This window comes from Branchiostoma floridae, chromosome 13 (genome assembly GCF_000003815.2).
Source record: "Branchiostoma floridae strain S238N-H82 chromosome 13, Bfl_VNyyK, whole genome shotgun sequence".
In the NCBI taxonomy this organism is placed as follows: Eukaryota; Metazoa; Chordata; class Leptocardii; order Amphioxiformes; family Branchiostomatidae; genus Branchiostoma; species Branchiostoma floridae.
In genome coordinates, this window is record NC_049991.1 from 11,182,791 (window position 1) to 11,209,569 (window position 26,779).

Sequence of the window (26,779 nt, forward strand, 5' to 3'; positions counted from 1 at the left end):
CTGGCATGACCTCGCTGCATGGGTGTAAGCAAGTGCCCGTTGTGCAGCAAAAAGACCTCAGACCTACATAATGTTTGTTCTTTCTTACATCTACAGGCTTTGCCCAGTACAGCCATATAGATATTTCATGCATTGCAAAATGACAGCGAACATTGTAGCTTTCGAAACATTGGCAATTTTTGCCAGTTTATTTGTGGTTGTCTTTTTTGCAGTTCACCATCATCCCATAAGCTAACCCCACCACGTGATAGCCCACTTCCTCACCTGAACATTGATACCAAACTTTCTTGTTCAATTTGAGGAGCAACGGGTTTGCCCCGAAATTATCTTCTAACATGCGCAAATCACGGTGGTGAAGTTTCGGTCTAGTTGTAGCAGGCCATGCACACTACCCTGCGTTTTGACCGTATTTTCATACATTTCGCATGGTGTCACAGGCCTCATTTCTTGGTACGAGAAGCTGAATGGGTCCGACTGTCAGATGCAATATAATAAGTGACATGATGATAGACAAGTACACATAGACACAGGGTTTCAGTACAAAGACAGACTTTTTAAAAAACATCAGATTTTGAGTCAATCTGTTTCGAACTCCTGGTCCGAATCTGGGTTCGAACGATGGAACCCAGCCGGTACGTTCCATTTTCCGTGTCGTGGGGGTCAGGCGAGTTCAAGCCTAATGTTGCAGCGTTTGGAAAAGTTGATAAAACTTACGGCTCAGGATTTGCCGTCGCAAATAGACTTCTTAAAACCCACCGAAATGAAACTGACATTAACCAGAAGCCAGAATAAGTGGGATTCATGTGCAAGCATACTGATATCAATACTTCATGTCTGAGATTTGTAAGGATAGTGAAAGATCAGTGTGTGCGGTTTCACGTTCGAAAAAAGATGCCGGGAAATTCGACATGTTGTCACATAATTTCGGGGCAAACCCGTTGCTCTTCAAATTTCCCCGGGAACTTAGGTATCAATGAAAAGGTGAGGAATTGGACTTTCGCGCTGTGGATTTATCTCGTGGGATGAAGTTGAAATGTAAAAAAGACCAGCAAACATAATCTTACCAAAAATTGCTTATGTTTCAAAGCCAACAGCGTTCGCTGCCGTTGGGCAATGCACGAAATATCTACATGGTTGTACTGGGCAAAACCTGTAGATATGCAAAAGTATAAACATCATGTAGGTCTGAGGTCTTTTTGCTGTACAACAGGCAGTTATAAACACCCATGCAGCGGGGTCAAATCGGGTCGCGTCAAAAGCCGTATCTTAGAGAATAACGCGTTCTAGGGTGACCTGCGGTTCGACTGATACAGTACACTCTTTGCACAAATTGCTGAGATGACCTCTGACCTATCGAGTCTGCGCAGTACGTTCAATCTGCCTTCTTTTTCGCAGGGTGAGTAGCATGGCGGACGTGTGGAAATTTTGTTGGGAGGCATTCGCTAGAATCCGTCTCTAAATTCGTTATTGTCAGCCATCTGTCCTTAGAAATAGCTTCATTACATAATAGAGATATTGTACAATGATGTTGTGTGGAGATTTTAGATCTTAATGTCTTTTTTATTGAGAATTTATGCATTTTAGCATGGTCAAATATGATTCCTTCTCAACCAGTACGACCATGTTTTCCCTCAGATCTATAACACCTACCAATGGCGGACGCACCTCCAGCCGGTAGGGGAGGTTTTCGCGGCGGGTTCGGGGATCGCGGCAGGGGCCGTGGGCGGGGCCGAGGTCGCGGCAGGGGCCGTGGACGGGGCCGCGGAGGCAAGGAGGAAAAGGAGGTTCGTAGCGGCAAGTCTGAACGACCATCTGCCCCCCTCCCCATCTTTTTTTCTGTACAACTTTGTGCCTACGTCACCGATAGCATGTTGTTTAAAGCTTAGTGATAAACTATGATGACATTTTAGTCAAATTTTATTTGAGGATAGAGTCACCACTTCTGACCCATCCGGTGCTGTGTGTGCTATCATCCTCATAGACAAACTTCTGACATTATGCACTGGGAGCCGATCACCATGCTGTCCAGACACTGACGTCAGAGACATGTAGACATCTATAAATTTATAGTGACCTGTGTTTTCTACTCTGAAACTCACCAAGATGACAAAGTAGATACTTCTGTTTTTTTTTTACAGTTATCCTTATGATGATCACTAGTAATAAGCGTCTTCCTTTTTTTTTTACAGTGGATGCCAATGACCAAGCTTGGTCGTCTTGTGAAAGACCTGAAGATCAAGTCCCTGGAGGATATCTACCTGTTCTCACTTCCCATCAAGGTACTATTTCATATCTTATAGTTGTTTTGATTTTTATCGTCGTTCCTTCGGTAAACCGTGGTAGATACAAGATAGAAACTTTCAGGACACAAGGAAACATGAAAGAATGATTAGTTAACAAAATATTTATTTTGAGGTTAGAGTCACCACTTCTGTCCCATCCGGTGTTGTGTGTGCTATCATCCTCATAGACAAACTTCTGACATTATGCACTGGGAGCTGATCACCATGCTGTCCAGACACTGACGTCAGAGACATGTAAATGCAGTGATTGTATGTCTACACAGTATCATAAATTTTGTTTAACTTCATTGAAGATCTTATCCTTATTTTGTCATTTTTCTGTTATAGGAGTTTGAGATCATTGACTTTTTCCTGGGTTCGGCACTGAAGGATGAAGTGCTGAAGATCATGCCTGTTCAGAAGCAGACCCGTGCCGGTCAGCGCACCAGGTTCAAGGTATTGCTACCCTTTCTTAGCCATTTTGTTATACAACATGTGTTTGATGAAAATGATAACTTATTGTACATTTACAATAGGATATACCAATGATGAACTCTATCATGTACCACTATCATAACAGCATGTACTGTTTTGTGTGTTGACACATGCCAGAGTACTGATGGTACATCCAATAACATTATGCATATTATGAAGTAGTGTAGGTCATCGTTTTTCCAATTATTAGAATTATGAAGGAAAAACAGCTGAGAATTCCTTGTGAATGTTTCTACTTGACTTAACAGGCCTTTGTGGCAATCGGTGATTCCAACGGCCACATTGGGCTGGGTGTGAAGTGCTCCAAGGAAGTGGCGACAGCCATCCGTGGTGCCATCATCCTGGCCAAGCTGTCCATCGTACCTGTCAGGCGAGGCTACTGGGGAAACAAGATCGGCAAGCCCCATACTGTGCCTTGCAAGGTCAGTAGAAGAAATGTTGACACGTGTCGTGTGGTTATTAAGATACACTAGTCTGTTTGTTTGATGATAGTGCCTGAATGCTAATACATGTACTACAGAAATAGACTTCCCCGAATGAAGATGAATAAACTAAAAATTATCCATGCTATGGTTTATAGTATTCTTTCAATCTCTTCATGGACTTGTGTGTTCTTCTGTTCAGGTGACAGGGAAGTGTGGCAGTGTTCTGGTGCGTTTGATTCCCGCACCCCGTGGTACTGGCATCGTGAGCGCTCCTGTTCCCAAGAAGCTGCTGCAAATGGCGGGTATCGATGATTGCTACACCTCGGCTACAGGCTCCACCCGTACACTGGGCAACTTTGGTAAGTGTCAACAACAATATGGCATTTGAAGGTTGTAGGGTAGACTACAAGATGAATTTAAAGTCTTCTTTTTTTTTTATTGAAAAATTGCAAGATGACTAGACTTACAATCAAACAGGGCATTTAGCTGAAAATTATGAAACAGTCTAATGTTTTCTTCTTTTTTTTTTCCAGCCAAGGCAACGTTTGCTGCCATTGCCAACACCTACACCTACCTGACCCCTGACTTGTGGAAGGATACTGTCCTGACCAAACCTCCATACCAGGAGTACACTGACTACCTGGCCAAGGCTCACACCAGGGCAACACCTCCTGCACCAAAGTCATACTAGTCAGACATCTATGGCTAATGGGCTACAGCACAGTTTGCTGTACAGCCTAAACCAATAAAGAGTCACAAGACTGAATCTGTGTTTGCTGAGTCTTGTTATTGATAATTGAGAAAGAAATATTCAAAACCAATGCAGCAGATTGCACGAAACACAACTGATAACACTACCCTTTTAAGATCATTTATACTATAAAATTAAGCTACATGACGTCATGCAGTACAATACATTTCAAGTTGTATGCATTTGGTTAAAATCTGCTGGATAAATCAGCTAGATAAAATGTATGTCAACATACTAGTAAGTGTTGTATGTTGCACTCCATTACACATTTACAGTCTGTTCTGGAAAGAATTCTCCCTACAATTTACAGGAGTATTCCTTAGATCTATAGAGTTAGTTGGTCGTCTTTGCCCTTAATTTATCCTCGGCAAAATCAAGGTTATGACCATATGGATTCCATAATGGTCATACCCTTGATTTTGCCTACTACTAGTAGTATTTGTTCGCATGATTTATCCAATGAAAATTGCAATGTTGGCCTGCAAGTGTTTGTTAACAGCTTTGCTATGTTCATTTTTCTGATCCAAAAAAATCACGAAGCAGAAATATGAAGCAATGCTTATTTCGGTACCAACATTTGAATACAATGTACAACTAATCTTGACATTTCTATTGCGGACCTCGTCGGTGTAATATTTGGCGCCATGTACATATGTGCGAATCGTTGTGGTGAAAATCATGCCTGTGTTGGAGCCACAATTACCAAGCCCACCGTAATGACACATGCATTGTCGTTGTTTCCTTCGACACAGTAGTTAGATATTACACTCATTCGCATGCGCACCCATCCCATGATCCACAGCTAGTGCAAAAGCAATTTATAGTAAATGAGAAATACAGATACAATTCTTTCGAAAGATTTGGGTGGCCCTGAAAAGGGCCGGTGGTTTTTCTGGTTCACGTCGATTTACTTGGAGCTGGTGTACTTGGTGACGGCCTTGGTGCCCTCGCTGACAGCGTGCTTGGCCAGCTCACCAGGCAGGAGCAGACGCACGGCGGTCTGGATCTCACGGCTGCTGATGGTGGAGCGCTTGTTGTAGTGAGCCAGGCGGGAAGCCTCAGCGGCGATACGCTCGAAGATATCGTTGACGAAGGAGTTCATGATGCCCATGGCTTTGCTAGAGACACCGGTGTCGGGGTGCACCTGCTTGAGGACCTTGTAGATGTAGACACCGAAGGTCTCCCTCCTCTTTCTCCTCCTCTTGCCCTTGGCTCCGGCGGGCCTTGCCTTTCCGGCCTTCTTGGCGGCTTTTCCACTTTTGGGCGGCATTGTTCCCAGCGCTGTAGTTGACGAACAATGGGGTAGACGGACGTTTTGTGTATTTATAAGTCAGTTTATGCTAATTTCCGGATCCCGTGTTCTTGTTGCGGACGTGGTAGAAAGCACCCAGTTAAGTTGTGTGTGCCTACCCAAATGAGTCATCCCAAATGATTACGGCGAATATGAGGTTGTCCTATTGGTTGGTGAGACTGAAACTGCGTTTCTATTGGTTTGGGGAATATCCATCCGACGGGTATATATATCTTTGAGTACCGACTACCAGCATTTCTTCTGTAAAATCAGACTGAAAACCATCTGTGAATCATGTCTGGACGTGGTAAAGGAGGCAAGGCCCGTGCGAAGGCGAAGAGCCGTTCATCCCGTGCAGGGCTTCAGTTCCCTGTCGGCCGTGTGCACCGTTTCCTGCGCAAGGGCAACTATGCCGAGCGTGTCGGTGCCGGCGCCCCAGTCTATCTGGCCGCCGTGCTGGAGTACCTGACCGCTGAGATCCTCGAGTTGGCCGGGAACGCTGCCCGTGACAACAAGAAGACCAGGATCATCCCCCGTCATCTTCAGCTGGCCGTCCGCAATGACGAGGAGCTGAACAAGCTTCTGTCCGGCGTGACCATCGCTCAGGGAGGTGTGCTGCCCAACATCCACGCCGTGCTCCTGCCCAAGAAGACCGCTAGCAAATCTGCTTAATTTCTAAACTGGACGCTGCAAACCCCGGCCCTTTTCAGGGCCACCCACATCTTGTGAAGAACTGTACTGTACCACATTTATCCAACATCATATACATAACTAGCCTGGATACCATACACTAACCTCAGATATCTTTCGTGTATCAGGTATCTTTCCTGCACGATAGATACTTGAATGCTGATGCAGAGTGTCCAGACCACTGCATCAGCAGAATACAGTGGACTACTACTACTACAGATACTTGAGATCGGGCTGGGGTTTGGTAACCACCAACCAGGCTAATACATAACCGCGGTGGCCAATTTTACCCCTCTGCCGGCTGAACTCCTTACTGTTTTATGCCACCGGAGGAATGCATTTGCTTGGAGATTAAACTTTAACGTCTGTCGCACTAAGCACATCCCTGATTGAAATGCTTGGGCGGGGCTATACTATATCCACATAGACTCGCTCCGCCCATGCTTGAACTATTACGTATTTCCGGATAAAAATCGCGAAATGACGCTGGTGAAGGACAATGCCACAGTAAGTTCGCCCTACTCTCCAGGCAGAGGTTTTGAGTCTTTTTGTCGTTCTTGTGCTGTCAAAACCTAACATTACAAATTAAAAAGCCCGATAAGAAAACAGCCGGATTCTAACCTCTGCTTCGAGATAGCCGCAGTTGCGACTGTTGGTTTATTGCTCCTGCTTGCAACTGTGGCTATTTGGACTGCAGAGAACGTTCGCCCTAAAAGTTCACATACCTCACTTTTTTACTTCTTTTATAATTGTAATCAGTCCGTATAACATGTACGATACAGCTCTTAAGGGAAGATTTGGGTGGCCCTGAAAAGGGCCGGGAGTCGTTGTTGCAACTGTGGCTATTTGGACTGCAGAGAACGTTCGCCCTAAAAGTTCACATACCTCACTTTTTTACTTCTTTTATAATTGTAATCAGTCCGTATAACATGTACGATACAGCTCTTAAGGGAAGATTTGGGTGGCCCTGAAAAGGGCCGGGAGTCGTTGTTTCAAGCCGGGTAGTCTAGCCGCCGAAGCCGTACAGAGTGCGGCCCTGGCGCTTCAGAGCGTAGACAACGTCCATGGCGGTGACGGTCTTGCGCTTAGCATGCTCGGTGTAGGTGACGGCATCACGGATGACGTTCTCGAGGAAGACCTTGAGGACGCCACGGGTTTCCTCGTAGATGAGACCAGAGATACGCTTGACACCACCACGGCGGGCCAGACGACGGATGGCGGGCTTGGTGATGCCCTGGATGTTGTCCGCACACCTTGCGGTGGCGCTTAGCGCCTCCCTTTCCGAGTCCCTTGCCTCCTTTGCCACGTCCAGACATGATGTAGATTCAATGCTGTACTAACGAACTCCCTGGTGTGACCCCAAATATTTAGCATCTATGCGGACCTCGGAGGAGTAGAAGTGGTATGCTTTAGCCAATCACAGGTCACTCTCTCTCAATAGCCAATCAGGGGAAGTAAAGGGCTTTGTTTGAGGACAAAGGGCATTTCTTGTATTTTCGAGCAGATGTTCGCATGACCTTTGTAAATTGATTGATTGTTTGTAATTTTCTAGACGAAACACGTGTGGATGGTTGAATTATCTTGTTTAGGTTTTTTTAGACTGGGCTTACGTGAGTTCATTAGTTCTGATCGTCTAATGAAAGCTCAACTGTCTAATGAAAGCCAAGTGGACATGGGAAGTAACGTTAACGTTATGATGGACAAGAGAACTCAATAATAACAACTCGTTTTGCCAAGTGTGGATGGGGTCTTATATTTCAGTATAGGGGTAATAAGTTTTCATCTAAATGTGTGAAGAACAAAACATTCTGTGTACCCAAGAAAGGTGGTTTGTTCTTTTTCCATAACAAATTGAATATTATCAAGTCAGCTTAAGAGCGTGAAATTCTCTCTTCTAACTTAAGTTTAGTTCCATGACCAAGTGTAAAAATCAAAATGCATATAACAGGATGTGGTACAGCTCTTTTTTGAGTGGATGGGTGGCCCTGAAAAGGGCCGGTGAGTCGATGCAGTAAATAAATTACTTCTTCTTGGGCTTGGCGGCCTTCTTGGCGGGTTTGGCTTTCTTGGCTGCCGGCTTCTTCGCCTTCTTGGCAGCTGGTTTCTTGGCCTTCTTCGCTGCTGGCTTCTTTGCCTTTTTCGGTGATTTCGTCTTCTTTGCCGGCTTCTTCGCGGCCTTCTTTGGTGACTTCTTCACCTTCTTCGCCTTGGGTTTCTTTGCCGCTGGCTTCTTCGCCTTGGGTTTCTTCACGGCAGCCTTCTTTGCAGCGACATTCAGCTTGAAGGAGCCTGAGGCGCCCTTGCCCTTGGTCTGGATGAGGGTGCCCTTCTCAACCAGTGTCTTCACGGCACGCCTGAGGACAAAGGCCTTCTTCTCCACATCAAACTTGTAGTTGGCTGCGCAGAACTTCTTGATGGCAGCCAGGGAGGAACCATTGCGCTCCTTCAAGGTGGTGACGGCTGTAGTAACCATCACACTGGAGGCAGGGTGGGCGGCCGGAGCCTTCTTCTTCACGACTTTCTTGGGGGACGACATGATTTCCAGGACAGATTTCGAGATTGTACGATCTGAAGTCTTTGCGGGATTGAAGTGTAAGATGGTTGATGTGTTGGCTATATAGTCCAATTGCGGACGTCATAGGAAGCACGAAGCCGATGCTCCTCAGAGTTGAGTAAAAATGGCTGCCGAGGCAGAAGTTGTGCTTCCACCTCAAGTTTAAGCGTTTATTTTAGCCCAACCGTTGTCGCCAGAGTCGAATGATTTCGCTCGTGGCATAGCCTATATTGTTGACATCCTCCCTAATTTGATTTTAACCATGATATATCGTTTGATGAAAGAGAATTTCAAGGACACTGAGAAAACACTAAGTGGGCGTAAGATAGTATGTAGTAAATGTTGAATTGTGTTATTTTTTGGACAATTTTTCCTATAGATTAAGTTATCCGCAGACACACAAAGATGTTTTTAATGATGTCTTGACGGTTCAATGTCAGAAAATAAGTTTGGGACCGTACAATGACGTTACAAACACAGACACTCGAACAGTGCTTCGGCACACTTCCACATTTACTTCATGGATTTTCCTCCCGCTCAGAGACAATATAATTCTCATATAGAGACCTTTTTATATGTATGCATGGGTGTCTAGACATATCCTATTTGCATCCGTACATATTTTTTGGTCGAATTCTGTAATTTTGAAAGTTCTTGCGCAAGACTTGAGGTAACCTTCACAACCCACAAAAGCCCAGCACTTCTGACGAAAACAAAAATGGCGGAGAGGAAGTCAAAGAAGTCCATCGCCCGGAGACTACCTATCCACGACTTTCAGGACGACATTGTCGCGGATGTACGCAGATCCAAGGCACTTGTTGTTGTTGGGTATACTGGGAGTGGAAAAACTACACAGCTGCCTCAATTTCTGTACGAAGCAGGTAACGTTGAATTTGAAAACGCTTCTACTAGTAACCCAGCTACGTGGGGAGGGGGGCATATGAATACAAAGTGACTTGCAGTCAACATTTGTAGCAGCAATCACTGAGCAGCAATGGTAAATGTTGTCATTTTGTAAGAAGGGTTACAGAGATGCACTGCTGAATTCCGTGCTGAAATTGCGAGTAAGTTAAAGCAAGGACTTTATGATATAATGGACTGTTGTACCTATTTTCATTAATTTGCAGCCATTACTAATTCTTTGGAAATACGTCTGAAAAGTTATGTCTCTGCCAGACATTGAAAAAGAAAATTCAGATTGGAAATTCAGGTACTGCATGGTGTTTCAGGCGGTTTTCTTAAGTGTATTCGTGATGAACTTTATCATATCTTCACCAGATAGATTACTGGTAATTCAGATGAACAATGATGGTGATGATGATGATGATTGGGAATGGTTTAGGCCTTATACCAAGGACAAGTAGGTAACGTTACATGTTTGAGCATTGTCAAATTCCTTATAATCATGTTGGTCATAACAGCTCATATTTTAACCACCGTTTTGCAGTAAACATGGTATGATTGGTGTGACCCAGCCCCGCAGAGTGGCGGCCCTGTCTGTAGCGGCCAGGGTCGCACAGGAGATGAAATGCACCCTGGGAAGGGAAGTGGGGTATCAAGTGAGGTTTGATGACTGCACATCACAGGTAAGGGTAACCATGGTTACATTAGGATGTACATTAGTGGTAGAGTAGAGTAGAGTAGAGTAGAGTAGAGTAGAGTACTAGTAGAGTAATTGTACTACAAGACAATGTGGTGTTTCATGGTCTGAATGAGTCTTGCCTTGATGTAACCTTGATCAAAGGCTAAGTTTGGTACCAACGATTGTGACTGCATTTCCCCCTCCTGAATATAAGCCTTTGCGCTAGAAATATCAAATAAGTTTACCAGAATACGATGTTGCTATGATTGTCTGAACCTTTAGGACACACAGATTAAGTACATGACTGACGGCTGCCTTCTGCGGGAGTTTCTAGATGACAGAGAGCTGAGCAGATACAGTGTTATCATTCTGGATGAAGCTCATGAAAGGAGCCTGGACACGGTGAGTTTCAGATGGACCTTAAATCATAAGTAAAACAGGAACGATAAGCCCTTTCCTGCCATATATGTGTAATAAGTGGGATGGTACTTCTGTATGCTCTTATTTGCTGTCCATTTGCTATCTTAAAGCTCCATGATGTCAGGACAGAAGTGACAAGAGATCTGTTGTGAAACGCCAATATATGAAGTACAAGCAATAAGCCTGATACTCAAGTGAGTAAGTGAACACGTGTAAATATTCTGTTCTTGCTATCTCCACAGGACATTTTGTTTGGCTTGATGAAGGAAAAGTTTCTCAGGGAAGAGGAAGACTCAGTACGGAGACATCAGCTGAAGGTGGTGGTGATGTCAGCAACCCTGGACAGCGGCAAGTTTTCCAAGTTCTTCAACAGCTGCCCTGTGTTTGAGATTCCCGGGAAGCTGTTTCCTGTAAAGGATGTCTACTGTAACATGATCAAGCCTGAAGATGTCAAGAATCCCAGTTACTGTAGTCAGGTAAATTCTCTTGCTCCCCAACATACCTTTAACTCTGTTCACAACTGTAACTGTTTATATGACAGCCTTTGTTTGATGGATGATGATGACTATTCTAATAGAAATTACTGATAGTGGTGAAGGGGAAATTTCCTGATGAAGAAAACAGCATTGAAATTGCATGTGTATTGACCTTACAGTATATAGATACAACAGAGATGACTATCTCTAGCAAATGAATTTAAAAAACTTGAAAGTTATTTGATAATTTTTTTCATCCCTGCAGGCAGTGCGAGTAGTGATGGACATCCACACGGACCAACCACAGGGAGACATTCTGGTGTTCCTCACAGGCCAGGCAGAAATTGAGAAGACCTGTGATATCCTGTACAAGAAGTCAGAGGAACTGGACTACAGGGAAGATGTGCGAGACCCTGATGTGACCTCACTACTCATCCTACCCGTGTATGGATCCATGCCAACTGGTAATTACTTTATAAGGCTTGTATTTTGTAAACCGATCTATTTGTGAGGAAGGTTGTAAATTGTTAGATTGTTTGGGATGTGTTTTGATGGTGTACCAGTACCATAGATCCAAACCTTGCAGGATTCATGGATTACAAGGAATCTTACATGTTTAGAATACTGTAAATGCATTTAAGTTCGTGGGTACATGTATTGTGGGCGGTAGTGGGAAAAACAACTTTTCGCGGTGGTTTTAAGTTCGTGGTAGCACCGTACACTGTAGTCTCTTACTGCCATGGAAAAATGTTCGCGGTGGTTTAAAATTCGCGTCAAAGTGGCCACTGCAACAACTGCGAACTTAAAACCACTGCGAACATTTCTGCATTTACAATACTTTCATCTTCTTTGCAGAACAACAACAGAGGATCTTTTCCCCTGCTGACTCGGGAGTTAGGAAATGTATAGTTGCTACGAATATAGCAGGAACATCGCTCACTATTGATGGCATTAGGTAAGGCTCATGTTTTCTTAAAGTCCCCCTGCAGGGCTCGAAATACTGGGGTTTTGTGCACCCAGGTGCACCCAAAATTGGAGCTGTGCACCCAATTATTTTCTGTGGGTGCACAGGGTGCACCTAAATGTTTTCATAGGCTTATGCATGTTAAGATGTCAGTATACTAAGTAAACAGCATATTCTTGACATCTATGTGTTAGAAAGATAATAGAATGACTGTCATAGTACTTCCAATTTCTAAAGAGCTCCTTTCAAATTACCAATTTAGTAGGTTTGCAATTAGGATATTCTGATATTTTACCTCATTTTATGTGGTGCACCCAAAAATATTTTGGTGCACCCAATTTTCTAGTTTGGGTGCACCAGTGCACCTATTCCCAAAAATGAATTTCGAGCCCTGCCCTGTCATACTTTTATGGACTGTTGGTTCTGTTAATTGTGTACCTTCATATAATAAAACAGGGCAGTCAGGAAAACACAACAGACTTTCCTCTTGAATATCTACCTGACATTTTTTCTCTCTCCACTCTCTTTCAGATATGTTGTGGACAGCGGTTTTGTGAAACAGCTGTCCTACAACCCCAGGACAGGACTGGACACCCTCCAGGTTGTGCCTATATCCAAGTAAGTGTGATTAACAGTGTTATTTTTCTACATGTTAAATAACGTTACATCATTAAAAAAGTACATCTATGGACGAGAGGTCTTTATAAACCAGATACAAATGTACAACCAAATTTGTCTGTTCCACTGCAAGTAGTAAAATTCTCTTCTACACAGGTCAATTCCTCCATGATACGGTATCAAAGACAAAGACAAATCCCTCTGATATCTGTGTTTATCAATGGACAGGTATATTTAGCCACACACAGAGTGCTCTCTTGGTAGGAGACGGCCAAGTGTGAAGGCCCCCTCTCGAATGTAGAAGTCAACTGTTTATTATACTGGTACGCATATTTAATTTGCGAAGTCAGAGATGCTGTTCTGTATATCCTGACTGTCTGTACAATGTGGCATGATTGTCCAACTGTAGATCAGAAGCCATCCAGAGAGCAGGGAGAGCTGGTAGGACAGCACCTGGCAGGTGTTACAGACTATACAACAGGTAAGATTGCAATACTAACAAGGGCCAATAGGGGGCTCTTTTGAGCCATGGTTTGCTACTTATATAGTCGAGCCATCTAACACAAGAATGGAGAGTTTGAAATTCTGCCTACTGTTTTTTCTGAACACAATGCAGATATCAGACCGATATGTTTTGATTATAATTTTATATGTGCAACTAATGATTCACATCTCAAAGTGATGATTCACATCAAGTCTTTCCTGATCAAACTGCATACAATTTTCAATATTTTCATCAGTGATTACCTTCATCCTTGTTTGTTTTGTTCATTTGCTCAATCTGCATATGTAGAACCTGTGTTATTTTTCTGTTACATAGAGAATTCTATGACCAGTGCATGCCTGAGGACATGTTGCCAGAGATCCAGCGCACCAGCCTGACCAGTGTGGTGCTCAGTCTCAAGTCCATGGGGATTCACAATGTCCTCAGGTGGGCAGGACCAGATTGATGTCAAATACTGGCTGCACTACACTAGTGGGTTGGCTGTAGCCATGGTGTGTGTATATGTGGGGAGTATAGGTAGATTGGCAAAGTCACTGTATCTGCACTGTTAGAACTTGATACATGCCTTTGCAGCTAGCAAGAGGAGATCAAATGGCTGGTTAAAAATGAGAAAATGACATACAGTAGACATGCAAGCCTCTGATGAGTGCAGATTGAAAGGGATTGTTTTGACGTTTTCCAGGCCTTTTGAACTAAACAAAATTGTAGTTTGGAACATTTCTTCAAATTCCAGAACTGCATGTAACCTTTTCAATTAATAGGTATTATTCAACAAGACTCCTTTTCACTCCAACGACACATCCCATATCAAGTGGGGTTATCATGACTTTTGTAATAGCATTAAATGCTCTAAATGTAAGATCAGCTTCACTTTGTGAGTTGAGGGACATGAGGGACTGGGTATCTAACAGTTAGTCCATCCTGTACCTGACTACTGCAGGTTTCACTACCTGGACCCACCCGAGGAGCGCATGTTGTTAGAGGCACTGAAACAACTCTTCTACTTTGATGCCATTGACAGGTGGGTTATTCAAACTTCTGCTCACTTTAATTTTTGTATATCATTATACATATCTCATGAGAAATTTCCCTGGTGACAAAAGTTTTATAAACTGTAAATGCCTGACTTCTCTGGCAATGATATTTCTTCTTGCAGATATAAGAATTAAGATGGTGTATTTGTTGGTACTATCAAATACATGATGTATCATATAGGTCTGGCTTTCTTGTTATATATTGCTAATTCTATGTGTTTCCTGTGAACAGTTCTGGCCAAGTGACAACCGGGGGGGTGGGGTGGTTTAGTACCCTCCCCCCATGCTAACTTGGTGTGTTTCCTGGACAGGTCTGGCCATGTGACCCCCCTGGAGAGACTGTTACTTTAGCGCCAGCCCCCCCACCCCCCCCCCCCCCCCAAACTAACTGTGTGTGTTTCCTGTGAACAGGTCTGGCCGTGTGACCCCCCTGGGGAGGCTCCTGGTGCAGTACCCCCTGCCCCCAGGCCTGGCGAGGGCTGTGATCTCCTCAGGCTCCCACGGCTGCCAGGACCTGCTGCTGCCCATCGCTGCCATGCTGTCTGTGGAAAATGTCTTCATCAGACCTGGTAACAGCTGTAATCTAACTTCAGATCTATTTATATTGGCAATTGTCTGTACTTTGATGATCTCTCAATGGGATAGCTAAGGAAGAAGGATTTGAATTTATGACATCCAGCAATGTCCAACCCTTGCAAGAGGGGGATCAATGGTCGGTAAACTGGATAGTGAGTGAGTGTTTTGTAGCTTAACTGTAGTCAGACATTTATGAAGATCTGGATGAGGATCCCAGAACATTTACAAGGACTCCTTTTATTGGAAGCCACAAAATAATGCCTCATTGCACACTGCAGATAACAAGCATGTAGATTATAACACAAATATGACAAATAAGGAAATAGACAAGGGAGCCATACCTCATTCACATTTTTTTGGGTACTCCTTTAGGCCACACCAATTTAATTTCTTGGTTCACGGATTTTTTCATAAAAAATATGGAGCGAGAGGGCGAAATAAAAATAAAAATCGTAAAATGGTTGGGGTAAAGGTAACGGCTAATCCAAAACATAAAGAAAAAAGTTTTCAGCTTGAAAAAAGTATGAAAACACTATTTTTGTACAGTAACAGCACCTGTACCCACACTTTAAGGAGCTTATAATATAAAGGCCAATTTGCTACACCAGAAAGTTGGTGAATGGTTTCATTAATGGTGAAAATTTGCTGAGTGGTAATTTTTATTTTTATTTTTTTTCCCAAAAAATAGGAGCGAGCGAATCCGTGAACCAAGAAATTAAATCGGTGTGGCCTTAGTGCTGACTTGTTGTTATGTTGATGTTCCAGCTGAGGGGAAGAAGCAGGTGGAGGCTCAGCAGTGTCACCAGAGGTTAGCTCACCTGGCAGGGGGGAGTAATGACTTCACTACACTGCTCACAGTCTTCCAGAAAAGTAAAGAAAGGTGGGAAAGCATAAAACATACCAAACTTCATGTTTGTTCCAGTTGAAACTTTGCCTTGGTACCATCTTGTTTTTCCCATGCTTGTTGTGAGAGCAAGTCAGTTAGAGCAAGGATAAACTACAAGGATGGTAGCCAGGCTCTGATTAGAATTAGAAATAGTCCTATTACGATTACCATCCAGCACACGCTTTCGCCCAACTCATTTGTGTTACCACTGGTACCAGATAGTACTCTCACAAGAGACTTCACAATATCACCAGAGTTTGTTGGATCCAGAAAGGGTCTATTGTAGTCAGTTGCAGTATTAGAATTGGTCACTAGGAGTCTCTTTTGAACTATATGCAATCAACTTATTTTACCAAGGACTGCCTATCCAGCTGCTGAACATGTCTCCTGGACATTCTTGACTTGTGATGTAGGCAATTGCACAAATATTTGAGAGAAGTACATTATATATATACAGTAGTACAGTAGGAGCTTTATCATTGCACACCACATTTGCCAGTGTATTCCGATTTCGAGGAATTACGTGGGTGGTGGAACAATACAAAGTTATCCAGCTGGACCGCACAGATTTCAGGTTGGGGATCCCATGCAATTAACAGAAGTGTGCGGTAATCTGTTGTACAATTTGCTGGCTTCTACTGTATTCTTAATACCCACCCCTGCATGTATGCAGTGACTCCCCAGCTCGATGGTGCAGAGAGAACTACATCCACTGGAGAGGGGTGAAGATGGCCCTGAGCATACATCAGCAGCTGCAGGGGATCCTGGACAAGCAAACTCAGGTCAGAACAAGGAACAATAGGAATGGTAGAGTAGAACATGAAGACTCTGGATCACAAATGACATTTTGTGCCAATTGCCTTCCATCATTCTGCTTTGTCTCTTTTAAATTAAATGTGCAACAGGTGTTTTCAGCATCTACTAAGGGAAAGTTTTTATTGTCATTTTGATTTCAATATTCAGATTAAATGTAGATAAATGCAGATGAATAAAACTTTATAGTCACCGAAAGAATATAGACAGGGTTTTTCTAGTACATGTACATTATACGCATGACTACTGTATAGGGGGTTCTTGTTCTCGTTCTAAGATATGATGTGTGCTATTTTTATAGCAAATCCTGTTCAGAGTCAATGATGCCAACACTCACTCACTTCACTCACTATCAGTTACATCCTTGCCTTTGTCCCCCTCCATGTACATATATGTCCAGTCAGCAGACTTCCCCAGACAGAAGCTGGCAGGTTCCCAGAGTGAGCTGCTGAGGAGGGCGCTGTGCGACGGCTTCTTCAACCACATAGCCAGGAGGTAGGCTGTGCTCTAACCACAGGTGTACTGACTAGAGTAGCCAGGAGGTAGCCATGCTCTAACCACAGGTGTACTGACTAGAGTAGCCAGGAGGTAGGCCATGCTCTAACCACAGGTGTACTGGCTAACCAGAAGGTAGGCCATGCTCTAACCACAGGTGTACTGGCTAACCAGAAGGTAGGCCATGCTCTAACCACAGGTGTACTGAGATTAGCCAGGAGGTAGGCCATGCTGTAACCACAGGTGTACTGACTAGATTCAGATCACAAAACTGTCAGGAGACAAAGTTTGGAGGAAGGGGTTAAATATCCAGCATTGATTGACAAGCTAATGACACTTGAGACATCTATGCATGATAGGAAAGTCTTCTAAAATTTGCATTTTAGTTTTTGGTTATTGCAATGTTAGAATTTTTAGGTCCATTCTTTTCTTCTTAGATCTGCCACAGGCCGGAGCTTCCGAACAATGGATGGCCACGCCTCCACCGTCTTCATTCATCCATCCTCAGTGGTGAGTGCTTGTCACATGGCCTTATCAAATATTTCTCTGCTCTGCCATAGGACATATGCAACATACTGTCTGCTGTATTTCATCCTCATAGACACATAGTACAAGGTAACTCTAGTTCACCTTTATCTGCGCTCAACATATATCCATTGCTATCAAAGCACAGTACTGAGTGATATCAGGTCGACTTACATTGGTTTAATATTTTCAAAATATTGCAGTTTGAAACCATTGTCAGTTGACTTTATTCCTAAATACTGTTTTTGAAAGCAAAGGATATCGGTTACCCCATGGATAAAGGTGAACTAGCGTTACATGTTTAGGATACCCATAATAATGCCTCATGGTGTGAAAACATGTTCCAAACTGAACCATATAATCCACACTATGCCTCTACAACAGTGTTTTAATTTGAAAACATACTACCTCACACAAGTCTAACTTTTGTGTTGACAGTTGAGTGTATGAAATTTACAAATGTGAAGCGGAAATTCCCAACAAGTATGGAATTCCTTCTCAGGAAATGTTTCTCGGCCCTAAACTGGAATGCACGTTTGCAAGGCAGTTTTGATATGAAATGTTTTGATTGTTGATAAAGAAAGAAATAGTCCTACAAGTCTGAATAAGGTGTTATAGTTCTTTGCTCTGTGGTTGTCTATGGACAAACATTTCATTCATCAGTCTTAGGAAAACATGGCCCACATAACTCAGTAGTTCCAATTTGACAACAAAGGACAAGAGATAACCTTTGGTTGCAAAGGTCAAGAAATGTCAATCAAAGTCATTCCAGAAGACTGCAAGTGCCTGCTTATTTTTATGAGACATGCAATCTCTGTGAGACATCTGAGTTATTCAGGAAAAATTTCAGAATGATAATATCATATGATATGTCTTTAAACAAAAGGTTGTTTAAAAACATTTAGACTGAAATGCCAAATATAACATCACTATATCATCTGATACAAGATTCATGGTAATCCCTTTGGTGTATGATCTAGGTACTTAGATAAAAGTTGTAATGATTTCCTGTTGTTTTTTTCTTACAGTACATTAAAATGACGTGGTAACACTAGTAGTATTGTCTGAATAAAGTTTTCCTCATCAGTTCCTAGTACTTATAGTAATATATTTTAAAATATTTCTGATCATGTTTTGTAAATAAAGAGTAGTCTTGGTGGTTCATGTAGTTTTCTCCAGATTTCAAATTTTTGTTTTGTCAACATCTTAGTCTTAGATAAAAATCTCTCAACAATGTACAAATTGCATCCGCTTGTTTTGTAAAATAGAACAAATATTTGATGTAGGCTACAAAATTAAGGCATCTACATGGAGAATGCTACTTACTTGTTGCTCTATATCTTAAAGTAAAAACTATAGAAATGGATCAAGGAAAGTTGTAAATTTGATGTCCTATGGGAAATATGCTTAAGGAACAGGCATATATTTGATGTTCATGTGTACATATGTTAACATAGAATTTCTCTTACATGTGTAGATCTCTGTAAAGTCTACAGATTTGTATGCAGATGTTTGGCCCTATGTTATTATGAAGATTTCATGACGGATGTCCACGTTATGATACAATTTTAAACTTAAAAAAGAAGTACACAAAATCAACCTTCCCTTAACCGAGACGGGGGCCGATACCAACTTCCATGCACCTTTGACCCTTTGCTGATGTCACACTTCCGGTCTGGATATGTGACATAGGTCATAACAACTTGAAAAGGATCAGAGGACTGATCAAAAGGTTGTTGGTAAGCACCTTATTTTTGTGTACGATTATAAAGTTTGAAATTGTATCATAATGTTGATTACCGTCACAGTTGAACTTACATTTGAGGATGTCCATGTTGTATTCCTCAGCTGTTTGGAGAGGAAGCCCAGTTGGACTGGGTGATTTTCCATGAGGTGGTGTGGACATCCAAGGTCTACATGAGAACAGTCTGTCCGGTCAGTTGGCTTATCTTCATCTCTTCAGCTGTCTTTTATCAATCTGTTGTATGGTGATGGTATACAACTACTTTGTATCCCTTTCTGTTCATGTTTACCTTTGAGAAGATTGATTCTCTTTGGAACTGGTGAAGAAGATAACTGTAGTATATATCTACATGAGCTCATCACATTCCAAAAAACGATGTTTCATTGAAATAATTATGATATCACAAATGAAGCGGTCAAAGAACAAAACTTGAATATACATGTATATCCAATTCATTATTGTATACATGTGTTTGAATACTGTCGTCCACGCTATATGGAAACAATAGAAAAGTGGCAGCACATCTTGCAGAACTCTGCCAGTATAACCTAAATCACAATCAGATGTGCAGGTAGGGAAACAACTGCTTCTAATTAAAAGACTGCAAGGTCAAGATCACTGCTGAGGAAGGGTGGAACCTGCACTTATGTCACATTCCTTGTTCCTGTGGGCGTATGAAGAAGACAATGCCACATGGTATGATTGTGCCATGACTGACAGCCTGTCTCCCCCCACCCAAATGTTGATACTTTAATACTGTCAGGTGGTAGTAAAGCTTCATTAATAGTCAGGTACACCATCTTGGTTTTCTTATGGGCTTTTATATGTGTCCAAGATTACATATATCGAACAAACCTAGGCTTTTGTGCTGTTTATGGGAATTGATTTTAGCCATTAGGATGTTGCAAATGGATACGTCATAACACAATTCATACATTTTCTCCAGAGTCCCTATAGAGGGGTGACTTGAGATGATGAAGATGAATGGGTTTATTGAGAAAACATTCTTTCAAAATCCAACAATGTCAGCCAAAATGCTGAATTGATATCAGACTTTTGTGTACTCCCCTTGGAATGCTGGGAGTATTTCTTAACATTTTCCTGTGAGGCAAAGGAATTAAAATGGTCCTCCTGCCTACTCCTACAGTTCGTTATGGTTCATCCCTCACCATTGTATTGCTGTATACTGCAGGAGCAGCCAGCTTAAATCAAATTGTGCAGCTATCCCATATAGCTGAGTATATAAGCCTGACCCAGAGGTGCAGTATGTGCCACTGTGTACATTTGTGATCTAAAGTTGTTCCTGTCAATCAGGAGGGGAGGGTCCTGTTACCCTGGGCCTGTCCTGATTATTTTGGGAACATGATATATGTGCCATCAGCTCTCCTTGTGTCAGAGCTGGCACCAGAGTGGGTGGGAGGGGGAATCATTATGGCATGTCAAGCATGATTAAGATGTGCTGGGAGATAAGACTGAACTGCACTGGGCAGGACCACTGATGGGGCCAGGAAGTACCAACGTACATGTAGTACAGTAATATTTCATTTTCAAAATGGATATAGAAATAGTCTGGGAGAAAGAAAACTTCTGTCTTAGTTCATCCATATTCAGATAGATACAACTTTTCCAACTCTCAGGCATTAAATGTACGTAGTAATGCCACTACATTGTACATGTATGAATATACATTGTATATGTACATATAACGTTACATATATGTATGTTGGTGGGTGATGATTATTCATGTATTTGCCCTATCTTAGAGAAGACATGAAATGATGCTTCTTCCTTGAGATGTCAAAGAGGGATCCTCATCACATGTAGCCTGGGTGTCATTCAACTTCTACCGGGGCTCCTTGCACTCGCTGCCCTAAAGGGGAGTGCAAAGAGCCCTGTTAGAAATCGGATGGTAGTACAGAAATCCTATCTCTGTGCATTTTCCAGATGATGTAGCCTGTGTACGGTACACAGGCTACATCATCTGGGAAATGCACAGAGAAAGGATTTCTTTACCTTTTCTCATTGCCACTGTGTTTCCTACGGCATTTTAATCAGATATTGCTGGAAGTACTCAAGTGAATTGTTTTGTTTTCAATGGCTGCAATGACTTGGTGTGTAGGAACACATGGAGAATGGTGTAAATGTGACAGGGCTTGATGAAGTGCAAATGTATACTGTGGTACCCTGGCAGGGCCCTTTGTGGCAGTGAAGGTCAATATCAAGTATTTCCAGGTCCATTTATTCCCTGCCAAAGACTGCCTGATCATGATAAGAAAGTATAAATAAGTCTCTGCTGCTTGCCAATTGGGTTCAGGGCAGAATCAATTCCATGTGCCGGTTGCTACAGCTGAGAGCAAAATATGTCAAGTGCTGACTGGAAGAATTAAAGTTGCAATGCCATCCATGAATTGCTTATCCATCTATGTATTGCTTATCGGCAATTCTTTTTGAAAAGCACTTCTACTATTTGCCTATCAATACTACTATTCTATTTTACATATTTTACTATTGGGAAATGTCCATGTAATGTTTCATGTATGATTTTAATCTTTTGATATAGTATAGTCATTTCTCCCCATCTGAAGAACATATTACAAGCTAGGCATGGCTGACTCAACGCAACTGTCTACAACCCTCTCTCCATTTTCTTTAATTTCTACCTTCCATCTGACTGTACCTACCAGAGATCATATTCAGGTTCTGCAACTTTACTCTCTAGAGAGCCTGGCCATGATGTGGCAACTCATAGCATGGCTCATCAGTAAGGGGCAGTTGATGCACCAATCAGGGCAGTCCATGTCATGGTGTGCTTGTCCAATTGGGCCATTGCCATTTCTTCATGCATCCTCCAGATGGCCTGTCTATATATACATGTATAACTTACTTTTTGATTAAAGTCTGTCCTGAAATTGTGTTGAAATACAGGTGCAGTGAAAAGTTGGTTCTGACCACTTACAGGCCCAATAAGGACTGTGGATTTTTCAAAATTTGTAGAACCCTGTCTTTATAGCAATCTTCATTTGAACCTTCAATTGACTTAAAACAACACTTAGATAAGGTTTTGCCTGTGGAGGTGCCAAATCTGCAAAATGTCCAGTAATTGGCATCTGCAGCCATAACTCTGGACTGATGACTATCTCCAACATTCTGTTGATGTCAGGCAAACTGCAGCAGGGTCGCAGCTCTGCGCCTTATGCGAACTCACTGTCAGTAGGAACGTCTAATTAACAACTGGATTAAACAATCTTTTGGGAGATGTCCTGAGATGACCTACAGTTGTATTCTAATTGTGCTTCATCATGAAAACTGTGTCGCCTCATTGTGCAGAGGAATACTAAGAACAGTGACTTCTGCATCTAGTCACTAAGGAATTGTTAAATACTGACAGTTTTTACCAGACATTTGTTTGATAGTGCTGAATGGGTTCTGCAATGTTATGTAGCATCCTTCAGTGGTGGCAGGTTGTCTTATTAATTAGGGGATGAAGGACAAAACAACTACAGGTTCCAGAGTGCCAGTTCAGACATGTTTACTCCATGACACTCAAGTGTTACTGTATTGTAACACTACTAGTAAACAAACTCTTCACAGGGAAATGTATCAAATTATAGTCCACTGTTTGGGGTGATCTGTCTGTATGTACATTTTGTACATGTATGTATGTATGTATGTATGTAAGGTGACTGTCATTTCCCATGATTGCATCATAGTTTGATGACACGTTGACATTTCAGGTCAGATACAGCTGGGTGCAGGACCTGCTTCCCAAGCTGCACCAGCTGGACCTATCCTCGCTCAGCGGCTGTCAGCTGATCTCTGATGAGCCCACACCAACTGCACAGGATGTACACAAACCACTTCTGGGAGGTCAAGGTACTCCTGTCAAGTTTTCGTTCAGGGCCATGGGAGCCAGTAAATCATTGTGCAATTCCATCTGTGACACATTCTTTAAGTGATACATAAGGCCACAGTCAGTATATTTTATGGATGACATCTTCGTGCATTGATATTTGCCTGATTTTGAAAAAAAATTCGCCAGCAATTGTACACATGAAAAAGTGGGATGCAAAAATGGGTAATAGTTGTTGTGTGGTAGCCATGACATGGGTGGAAGTGACACCAGTGAGGTAGCCATGAGTGAAGTTGTGAAAGTGAAACTTGTTGGGTAGTTGTTGGAGTGACACAACTTTGATGTGAAGTAATGGCCCTATAAGTTGCTGAAAATAAGAAGGATGTTGATAGAGTCAGCTGTAATGACTCACTCTATATGTGGCGGTGCTGACAATGTACTACATGTAGTTGTTGTAAGGCTGGGGGGGGGGTCATCCCTTCTGGTTACATACAGTAAAAAATCCCACATAATCATCAGTAGAACCTACCTCCTGTTCCATCACAAACTTGCTATGGTAACCACATTCCTAATCCTAATTACAACAAGCATGGTGCTACACGGGCACTTTAAGGCCTGTGACAATTTTGGTCGAACATGAAATTCGAACCACTGCGTGACCTCAGGTAACCCCGCCGGGCCGGAGCGTTTTTAGAACGGTCCAATGTCAGTACCTAATGTTACATTGCGAAAACAGGAACTTACGATGCACGGGCCACACTAACTACTTTTCTTGAGACTTATTAATGTTGAATGCTAAAGATATTGATCTATTTTTTATCAAATATCGGCATAACTAGAAGCGGTTAACAAAAGGGCACCCCCGCGAGAGCTGCAAGTGGTACAGTCCGAACATGTGTTCCGACCTCCCGGGGTGTGGAGTGGCGGGAAAACAGCGAGGCGCTCATACTTCAAGGAAACAGCAAAATAATGCTATAAATCGGTATTTCTAGCCCAAAATGATTGTATGGCAGTTGACTGATGCCTTATAAGGCTAACTGCTTGCGAAATTTCGCATTGATACAACAGCGATTTAACAGAAACAGACATAAAACATTCATATTTTACTATCGGTTAATGTTACGTACAGTCAAACATGTCTTACTTCGGCGCAGTTCTTGTAGGGTAAGTAGTGTTTCGTCGGCCCCTGCCCACATCAGGGCACCAGTTTTATTACGAGTTTTGGGCAGATTTAGGTTCATTAAGCCTTAGACCTTCAGAAATCAAGCGGGTCTTCTTGCAATATCTTTGATTTCCGTGGCTGTATTGATATTTGTACGAAAAATACCAAAAAATTGTCAAAAAATTCTGTTTTTGCCCCAAAATTGAGCCTTACCTAGGTATAGCGGCAAGATCCCCAGGCATATTAGATATCACAGAGATATAATCTATTACTCCAGAAAATATGACTCAGTTAGACAATCATTTCATAGTGGGCACAGACCCATTTTAATAGCATCCCTATTTTTTACCAAAAAATGATTTTTTAAACCCAAAATATTGAGGATCCACAATTTTCTTGTCATCATATTTTGAATATGGGTGAATTACGTTAACTGGCCAAAAATTGTTGAAAACAGATGGTTACATCAAAAGTTATGCCCATATAACTGCTCGACTGAGAATCTACAGGTGTCACAGGCCTTAAACTGCCTGTGTAAAACTTGTTGACACATGTCGTGTTTTTTTTTTGGGTTATTGATAATGACTATATACTGTATGTTATTTCAGAGGCCTCCAGTTCCCTCATCCCTGATGTCAGCAAGCTTGCGAAGAGGAACGATGACTCCTCCATCTCCGAGGCACGACTCAGGTACCTACAAAGGAAGGAGGCTAGAGGGAAGGCCAAGAGATGACACAAGTCTTTCCACTGGTGCAAGGCTCTGGCTTCACATGTTCTTACGACTGAAATAAATGTACATACTTTGACATTGATAAATCAAGTGTGTTCTCAGATGCTATCTTTCAACACTTACATGATTCTGGTATTACCTTGCTTGTATATTTTCTGTCCACATTAAAAGGTGTCAACCAGTTTTAGACATACAGATATGTTTACATTACTGAGTTGGTTATCTCTAGTTGTTAATACCTTCACATCTACCTAGGTTTTGATGTTGTGTCAATTCCTTTTTCTTAAAAAAACTGTACCGAGCTGGTTCCAGATCTAACAGGTTTGGTAGAGTACATTTGTATTTTGGCTTCAGAATAATTAGAAGTTTCCCTAAGGTGGTTGACATATTACCAGTCCCTTTTTGCTAGAGATCTAAAGATGCAGTTTTACATCTTGTATTGCCTGCTGAACTGAAAATGTCCCTCTGAGCCAGTTGATTGCAGCCAACTTTTCTCCTTCCATCCAACCATCTCAGACCTGTCCTGGTTTTGGCAGTAGTGATATGTGGTTTTCTGATAAGCTTTACCAGACGTCTGTCAGACCCATGCTTGTGGTGATGTATGTTTACTCTGCTGTGCCAGCTCAGAGCAGTGTTTGGTGTAAGCTCCAGTTTGATCCCACTGTTGTACATGGTGCGGGTAATCATAGCGGAATGTGCCTCTTTAACCAGTGATGAGGAAGATCCCCTCAGAAACTGTGTCAGCAAGTCTACAAAGTTAAACCTGAAGGGGAAGCCTGGCTTTGTCCAACCAAGGAGCTTTCATGCTGATGCTCTCTCTTGTTGATGAAAGCTCCTTGGTCCAACTGGGGCTGAGCTGTTCCAGGTGCCTCCAACATTGGGAATTTTCTACCACAATTGTCTAACCCTCATTTCAACACAGGGTAGTTGATATGACTACCTGTTCTTAGCACAAAATATTCAGAAACGCTCAATTTATTTTTTATTTTTTTAGGCTTCAAAAAGGTATTGTATGCTGACCAACAGATGCACGAATTCCACCCTTATTGATTTTGCCAATCTCTGGTCTTTTTCTCACTGGCTTAGTCAAGATACACAGGTAGGACACACATTCTCCATGCATTTCACCTTGACATTTTGCGAAGGTCAACGCTATAGACATGGGGGACTTGACCCACATGACCCTGTGTGTAAGAAGTTACCCATTGCGGTGAGGCTGGTAGTAGCTTCAGTTTTCAGCTTTGACAGAACAGTTGATCTTGTAACATCAGCTCCGCCCACTGTGCTAAGATAGGAAAACATTAATAAAGTGACCCCGGTAAGGAGTAGCGGGCGCTCTGCCCTCAGTACATGGGGCCAGCTCAGTGCAGTGGGATTCACATTGGTTGGCTCTGAGTAGCAGCCTCCAGTTGAAAAAGTCATTTGCAACTCTTTACCCAGACTCCTGTTCAGTCCTGGGGAATCTGTGTTCGAGGATGTGCCTCTAGCACGTTAAAATTGAAACGGGTGGCAACCCTGCTTCAGAAACAGCGAGGAACTTGCTGTTTTATATGCCAATAGGCACTACAACGGTCTGAAGGAAGGAACGAACTCAGACCACTATAGAGCTGAAAATCAGAAAGCGGGTCTCAACGGTTATTTTACCGACAGTGGTAGACTTGCGACGTCATGGTAGTATGCACGTATTTCTAGATCCTCTATACAGATCGTTATGACAGAGCCCTATCTTGTAATTTTCGCTGGAGAGGGAAGATACTAGTTTCAATCTTCTTGACCAAAAGTTCCTGAAGTTGTGTTCCGCGTGATGCATCATGGGACGGGATGCAACAAGGGGTCCACACCACAGCTAGCAGACAACCACTGGTGGATTGTTGTTGTGCTAGGGTTACCTAAGAGGTGTCACTTACTGCT

The 26,779-nt window shown here is 42.5% G+C and overlaps 5 protein-coding genes and 1 pseudogene across 6 annotated transcripts; 3 read left to right on the top strand and 3 right to left on the bottom strand.

The window, feature by feature from the left end:
- Positions 1-1,346: 1,346 nt before the first annotated feature.
- Positions 1,347-3,960, top strand: LOC118428983 (40S ribosomal protein S2). 2 transcript variants are annotated; one of them, XM_035839315.1, is made up of 7 exons: positions 1,347-1,396; positions 1,636-1,784; positions 2,190-2,279; positions 2,631-2,738; positions 3,026-3,199; positions 3,402-3,561; positions 3,736-3,960. In XM_035839315.1, exons 2-7 carry the CDS (start codon positions 1,653-1,655, stop codon positions 3,891-3,893), a joined length of 822 nt encoding a protein of 273 aa, XP_035695208.1. In that variant the 5' UTR covers positions 1,347-1,396; positions 1,636-1,652; the 3' UTR covers positions 3,894-3,960. The 2 variants fall into 2 exon arrangements, with proteins under 2 accessions (XP_035695208.1, XP_035695209.1); XM_035839316.1 differs by lacking the exon at positions 1,347-1,396 and adding an exon at positions 1,411-1,469.
- A 790-nt stretch (positions 3,961-4,750) lies between these two features.
- LOC118429032 (histone H2B) lies at positions 4,751-5,257 on the bottom strand. Its single transcript, XM_035839375.1, has one exon. The coding sequence runs from the start codon at positions 5,221-5,223 to the stop codon at positions 4,861-4,863; it is 363 nt and encodes a 120-aa protein (XP_035695268.1). The 5' UTR covers positions 5,224-5,257; the 3' UTR covers positions 4,751-4,860.
- Positions 5,258-5,505: 248 nt separating this feature from the next.
- On the top strand, positions 5,506-6,218 carry LOC118429012 (histone H2A-like). Its single transcript, XM_035839351.1, has one exon. The coding sequence runs from the start codon at positions 5,539-5,541 to the stop codon at positions 5,914-5,916; it is 378 nt and encodes a 125-aa protein (XP_035695244.1). The 5' UTR covers positions 5,506-5,538; the 3' UTR covers positions 5,917-6,218.
- A 711-nt stretch (positions 6,219-6,929) lies between these two features.
- On the bottom strand, positions 6,930-7,722 carry LOC118429043 (annotated as a pseudogene).
- A 162-nt stretch (positions 7,723-7,884) lies between these two features.
- Positions 7,885-8,531, bottom strand: LOC118428996 (late histone H1-like). The gene has a single exon (XM_035839330.1). It carries the CDS (start codon positions 8,468-8,470, stop codon positions 7,955-7,957), a length of 516 nt encoding a protein of 171 aa, XP_035695223.1. The 5' UTR covers positions 8,471-8,531; the 3' UTR covers positions 7,885-7,954.
- Positions 8,532-9,206: 675 nt separating this feature from the next.
- LOC118428498 (probable ATP-dependent RNA helicase DHX40) lies at positions 9,207-25,063 on the top strand. Its single transcript, XM_035838583.1, has 18 exons — positions 9,207-9,369; positions 9,929-10,074; positions 10,353-10,472; positions 10,733-10,966; positions 11,232-11,430; positions 11,822-11,921; positions 12,462-12,548; positions 12,958-13,029; positions 13,369-13,479; positions 13,994-14,074; positions 14,499-14,656; positions 15,429-15,543; positions 16,223-16,331; positions 16,763-16,857; positions 17,295-17,367; positions 19,231-19,317; positions 22,861-22,999; positions 24,747-25,063. The coding sequence occupies exons 1-18, from the start codon at positions 9,207-9,209 to the stop codon at positions 24,869-24,871; spliced, it is 2,214 nt and encodes a 737-aa protein (XP_035694476.1). The 3' UTR covers positions 24,872-25,063.
- Positions 25,064-26,779: the final 1,716 nt, after the last annotated feature.

Bases quoted from the DNA above. Each gene is read 5' to 3' on its own strand.
- LOC118428996 (XM_035839330.1), bottom strand. From the start codon at position 8,470: ATGTCGTCCCCCAAGAAAGTCGTGAAGAAGAAGGCTCCGGCCGCCCAC.
- LOC118429012 (XM_035839351.1), top strand. From the start codon at position 5,539: ATGTCTGGACGTGGTAAAGGAGGCAAGGCCCGTGCGAAGGCGAAGAGC.
- LOC118428983 (XM_035839315.1), top strand. From the start codon at position 1,653: ATGGCGGACGCACCTCCAGCCGGTAGGGGAGGTTTTCGCGGCGGGTTC. The intron at 2,739-3,025 runs GTATTGCTACCC...TTGACTTAACAG, and splicing joins GTCAGCGCACCAGGTTCAAG to GCCTTTGTGGCAATCGGTGA. The intron at 3,200-3,401 runs GTCAGTAGAAGA...TCTTCTGTTCAG, and splicing joins CCCATACTGTGCCTTGCAAG to GTGACAGGGAAGTGTGGCAG.
- LOC118429032 (XM_035839375.1), bottom strand. From the start codon at position 5,223: ATGCCGCCCAAAAGTGGAAAAGCCGCCAAGAAGGCCGGAAAGGCAAGG.
- LOC118428498 (XM_035838583.1), top strand. From the start codon at position 9,207: ATGGCGGAGAGGAAGTCAAAGAAGTCCATCGCCCGGAGACTACCTATC. The intron at 10,967-11,231 runs GTAAATTCTCTT...TCATCCCTGCAG, and splicing joins ATCCCAGTTACTGTAGTCAG to GCAGTGCGAGTAGTGATGGA. The intron at 17,368-19,230 runs GTGAGTGCTTGT...TGTATTCCTCAG, and splicing joins TCATTCATCCATCCTCAGTG to CTGTTTGGAGAGGAAGCCCA.